This window comes from Mandrillus leucophaeus, unplaced genomic scaffold, assembly GCF_000951045.1.
Source record: "Mandrillus leucophaeus isolate KB7577 unplaced genomic scaffold, Mleu.le_1.0 Scaffold1929, whole genome shotgun sequence".
NCBI lineage: Eukaryota > Metazoa > Chordata > Mammalia > Primates > Cercopithecidae > Mandrillus > Mandrillus leucophaeus.
The window spans coordinates 35824-41464 of record NW_012101953.1 but is presented as its reverse complement, the minus strand read 5'-3'; the positions used below and the strand labels follow the sequence as shown (position 1 = coordinate 41464).

Sequence of the window (5641 nt, the reverse complement as noted above, 5' to 3'; positions counted from 1 at the left end):
ATGTCCCCGCCCTTGTCCCAGGAGCCCAGTGTGCCAGAGCCTCAACAAGAAGAACCACCAGCTGAAAATCAGGATCATACACCTGGTCAGAAGAGAGAAGATCAGGGTGCAGCTGAGATTCAAGGTGGTGGGAAGGGAAAGAAAGAATGTCTATGCGTAAGGGGAGGCCTATATGTGCATCATGCCTTATGCCATGACCAGTAAGAGGAGGAAAGAAAACAGTAGGAAAGGATCTCAAACATTTGCTGAGGGTTGGCTGGAAACGTGACGGGTATAGTTTGCAGCTTCCTGCAGCCCCTGGATGTGATTAATCTTCTCTTTTTCTTCGAGGTGCACTATGTATGCTTGAAAATACAGTGCTTCCTAAATCAGATGAAACCATTTAATTGGTTGTATAAAAATGTACATTATTTCACCAGTTTAACTTGATATTCTTAGGACGTTGCAGTGAGATCTTCTCAGCCATGGTGTTCACAGTGTTGTAAGCACCCTTTGATAGCATGTGGAGTGCCAAGTCATCCCACCTTATAACACCCTGAATAAAGCCCATTTGCAAAGGGATGTTAACCTCATTTTATAAATAAAATTGAGGCCAGGTGTGGTGGCTCAGGCCTGTAATCCCTGCGCTTTGGGAGGCCGAGATGGCCGGATCATTTGAGGTCAGGAGTTCGAGACCAGCCTGACCAATGTGGTGAAACCCCATCTCTACTAAAAGTACAAAAATTAGCTGGGCATGGTGGCACACACTCGTAATCCCAGCTGCTAAGCAGGCTGCGACAGGAGAATCGCTTGAGCCGGGGCGGCATTGGTTGCAGTGAGCCAAGATTGCACCACTGCACTCCAACCTCGGTGACACAGCGAGACTCCGTCTCCAAAAATAAAAATAAATAAGAAAACTGAGAATCAGAGGTTGAGACTTATCAAGAACACTTGACTCATGGAGAAGGAATTCATATTTTGTTCCAAGGTTTGCATTATTCCTGCCATCTGTTTTAGAAAATGTGAATGATTTTGATTAAAAATGCTTAATACTCAAATGTGTCTGTACTATAAGGTACTTCGATATTGGCTCAGGACAAAACGCAGTTCAGTGAAGCAAGATAGCAACTGCAGAAAAGAGGCCAATGAATGACAGCCACTGTTTCCTTTGATTTATATTTTGACCGTATGTCTGGTAAAAGCTGGATAATTCAGGACAATGGCCACCCACCAAATATAGGTAACTATATTTGTAGGATTTTGAAGGGGCTTTTAAAAGTTGTTTCAATATTTTTATAATTAGAAAACTCCAAGTATGATAAGATTATCATGAAACAGAAATTGTTTTCTCAACGGATAGCATTTTCAAACTAATCAGAGACAGAATTTGGGCCATGGATTATTTTAGCCATTCCCTGTTAAGAGGTTTCCAGAATATGACTGTCAACAATGCCCATTAATTTCTTTGCACTTCAGTTCCCGTACTCCCACTGGAAGACAGTGGTTTTGCTGTTATATTTCGTACTTTTTTTCTTAATGACATTCATGTATGCAAAGTCACATATAGGGCCTTTCGACCTAAGAATAACTTTAATTAAGTTTAACCCCAACATTTTCAAGATACTCAACAGGGGATGAGTGTCAGGACCATAAGATTTGTCATAGGCTCACCAATACATTGATCTAATCCTTCAGAAAATTACATTGAAGTTACGATTAAAATGCTCTCCGTGAGGCTGTCCTGTTTTCCTAGGTAGCTGTGTGTTTATAATACACAATGGTAAAGTATGGGAGATGCAGGTGTGCTGAGACTTATCCTCAGATTGTCATTTAAGATAAGATATCATAATTCAGGAAAACAAACGTGGGACATCTTTGCGTCACATGTATTACCACAGTAGCTTATAGGCTTTTATTGTATAACACTCAGGAAAAGAATAGGATCAGTTCCTTATTTATCATTCCTGTTTGGCTGCTCCAGTCGACATCCTTGGTATTTTTCAGTGCCCGACCTGGAAGCTGATCTCCAGGAGCTGTCTCAGTCAAAGACTGGGGATGAATGCGGAGATGGTCCTGATGTTCAGGGAAATATTCTGCCAAACTCAGAGCAATTTAAAATGCCAGAAGGAGGTATGTTATCCATTAAGATTCAAAAGTACATGCTTTCTGTATTCCACAATATTATAGTTTTGATAATAAAAAGAGAGAATATTACTGCCCCTTTAAAAACAGAATTCAAATGCAGACTTTATTTGGAAGGTAGTTCAGACCCCAGAAGCCTGACTGCAAAACTGAAACACTATCAGACACAGACACAAATTGGGTCAAAGCCATATTGATTCATCAAATAGCAAGGCATTTTGTTACTTTTGAGTATAACCAACAGCTAATAATTTTCAGATTATTTTGTGATTTCTGTTTCTCACAAATAAATGCATTTGTAATACCACTTTGTCCCTGATGGAGATTGTAGTACCAGCTCCAACATAATTTGTGAGATTCTGGACAAATCACATCAATCCTACACCCATTTTTGCTTTTATTGAAAATAGTGAATGCACATCAGTTAGATTAAAATCCATTTCAGTGCTGATTTCTGCATGCTCTGGTTCTGTTGGAGAGAATATACAGATAGTCTGATTTTCATGATTTGTTTATCATAACAATCAGCTTTAGTCCAATTAAAATGTCTGAGTTGAGATTTCATTGCTCCTAAGAAAATGGGCAGGCACTCTGCTTGATGCTTGTTTTCCCGCATGGAGATCTTCATGAATGTTCTTGGATTTTGTCAAATCCTAAATTCTGTCAGGCTCTTAAACAATGATTGCATTTTTTTTTTTTTCAGAAGGGGTCTCACTCTGTCGCCCAGGATAGAGTGCAGTGGTCCCATCTCGGTTCACTGCGACTTCTACCTCCCGGGTTCAAGCAATTCTCATGCCTCAGCCTCCCGTGTATTTGGGATTACTGGTGCCTACCACCACACCAACCAATTTTTTTATTTTTAGTAGTGACGAGGTTTCACCATGTTGGTCAGGTTGGGCTCGAATTTCTGACCTCAAGTGACCCACCTGCCTCGGCCTCCCAAAATGTTGGGAGTGATTACAGGGGTGAACCTCCTCCCTCGCCGGACCCAATGATTACATTTTAAAGTCTTCCCGCAGTGAAGCCTTGAATGACTGAGTAATAAAATCGATAGAGACAGTCAGGTTTTTGTGACCCATGAAGCAGACAGCACGCATGTAGGTTAGTCATGCTCAAGGTGGTTGTAAGATGCCTGTGCTAAGCATGCTCCCTGCCATCCTGTCAGTCTTCATGATCTACTGTGTGTAGATTGAAGAATCAGAGGTTATGTATTACAGGTTTCTGTCTTGAGTCATCAGATGATATGATTTAAAGTTCAAAGTCTATAACGTACTAAGTCCTGAGTATTCCACATACGTATTTTTCACACATATTTTCCAAGTTGCCGACTTAATTAGAAGAACTTCTGAATTTAAAGGAAGCACTACACGTATAGGGGAGAAACCATCTAAATGTTTTTACTCCACACTGCTGAACCACTCCATTCTACTATTTACATTAAAAGATAGCTTGTAGACGATTTCCAGGAGCCTATCGAACAAGTCTGAATTGTATTCTTAGGAGAGTCATAGCATTATATGCATATCCTATTAAAATAGACAGCAAATTACATGATACAAGAAAAAAAATACTAAGAAATGAAAAAAAGAGTCACAAAAGAAACTTAAGGGGAAAGGAAACAGGCAGTAAATGAAAGGTACAAATCATTAACAAAAGTAAAACTAATCCTAAAGTAATAAATTTAATAGATCGTTCTTTTGCGAAATATCTAGGAAGAGAGCATCCAGTAGCTTAAACAATCTTGAGGGAAATGGAAAAAGCACAACACGGAATATGAACAAGACAGAGATATTGAATGTAGGGCATAATTGACAGGGAATACATTCTTGAACACTAATATTTTCAGAGTATGGATGAAATGGTTGACATGCTAGGAACACCTACATTATTTAATGTATCCCTTTAATACCTAAATATCTGAACATCACAAAGTGTGCATGAGCTTGTGAAATTTGCTGGTCGTCCCTCAAAACAGTCACTTTTAGAAGCAAATATTTAGCTTTTCCAGATGCCTTACTCTCCGTTTTCCTTTCCCTCTCTATTTTTTTTTCTGCCACACTGGTTATGATGTATAACTCTTTCACGTTTTATTATCAATAATGATCCTGATACTTTAAAACTTATATGACCATTTAATTAATTATAGAAATGGGAATACATTCCGGTGATTAAAGTGTCATTATTCATATCGTCATGAGGACTATATGTGAAAGTTGGATGCAAATGTTTATGTTAAAAAAAAAAAAAACACAGAAGGGTAACCTAGCCCAAAGCAATATTGTTGCACTTCTGTACAATAGAGAAAAAACAAATGCAATACTGGCCTTTCTATTAATTTCACTTATGTATTTCCTAATGTGACATTAACTGTTTTCTCAAAAGATAATTTTCAGACTTTTTGCAGGAGCCTATTGAACATCAAGACCATAGTTTCAAGCCAAAACATTAAATTATACATTTTTCACAAATTCCTTCTGTTGCTTAGGTTTTTTTATGTCTTGGTCGTGTTTTGAGTAAAACTCTACATAATGGTTGCTATCTACTTTAAATAGGTCCACTTTAAATAGGTCCATAATGGTTGCGATCTACTTTAAATAGATCCACTTTAAATAGGTCCTTTTAAATAGGTCTACTTGATTTAATGTGTTCTGACCTTGGACTGTCTTTTGGTTTCCTTCTAGCACTAAAAGCAGGGTGTGGTTTAAAAGTGTTGCTAATATGTACCCTTGGAAGTGTATTTTCAAAGTCATTGAATGTTAGCTGTAGGGTGACCCTGAGGCTTCTGGTTTTTGTCCATTGTATGAAAGTAAACGTTGGTGTCTTCTGCATACCTTTAATTTCATCTAAGTACAGTTTTGCTAGTAATGTTCCCTCCTGTTATGTTTCCATTGCAGGGGAAGGGCAACCACAGGTTTAAATGAAGACAAGCTGACAGAGTACAAACTGAATGTATCTGAGATACTTGACTTTAAAAATCTCAATAAAGTCTTACAGTTTTCTTCAAAGAGGTCTTGCACATCTTTTGTTCATTTATAGTCACATATAAGACACTACTGGAAATTTTACCCAGGTACAACAGCTCATACCTGTAATCCCAGGACACTGGGATGCTGAAGCATGAGGATGGCTTGAGCTTGGGAAATTGAGACGTGTCTAGGCAACATGGTGAAACTCCCTGTCTACAAAAATAAATGAATGAATGCATGAATGTATGCATGTATGTATGTAGATGTATACTCCAGCTACTCTGAATGAATGTATGCATGTATGTTTGTAGGTGTATACTCCAGCTACTCTGGAGGCTGAGGTGGGAGGTTCCCTTGAGCCTAGGAGGTCGAGGATGCAGATAGCCATTTTCACGCCACTGCAACTCCAGCCTGGGTGACTGAGACTGTTTTAATAAAAAATAGTATCATTTTTGGAAGATGGGTGAATAGGAACAGCTCTGATCTGCAGCTCCCAGCGAGATTGATGCAGAAGATGGGTGATTTATGCATCTCCAGCTGAGGTACTGAAAGGA

General features: G+C 38.8%; 1 protein-coding gene across 1 annotated transcript; it reads left to right on the top strand.

The window, feature by feature from the left end:
* On the top strand, window positions 1-5038 carry XAGE5 (X antigen family, member 5). Its single transcript, XM_011978349.1, has 3 exons — window positions 1-124; window positions 1984-2109; window positions 5016-5038. The coding sequence occupies exons 1-3, from the start codon at window positions 1-3 to the stop codon at window positions 5036-5038; spliced, it is 273 nt and encodes a 90-aa protein (XP_011833739.1).
* The last annotated feature ends 603 nt before the right edge of the window (window positions 5039-5641 follow it).

What these genes read in the sequence shown, in the direction of transcription:
- XAGE5 (XM_011978349.1), top strand. Translation starts at nt 1, where the DNA reads ATGTCCCCGCCCTTGTCCCAGGAGCCCAGTGTGCCAGAGCCTCAACAA. An exon ending in GGGTGCAGCTGAGATTCAAG is followed by an intron (nt 125 to 1,983) that starts GTGGTGGGAAGG and finishes GGTATTTTTCAG; the next exon opens with TGCCCGACCTGGAAGCTGAT. An exon ending in ATTTAAAATGCCAGAAGGAG is followed by an intron (nt 2,110 to 5,015) that starts GTATGTTATCCA and finishes TTTCCATTGCAG; the next exon opens with GGGAAGGGCAACCACAGGTT.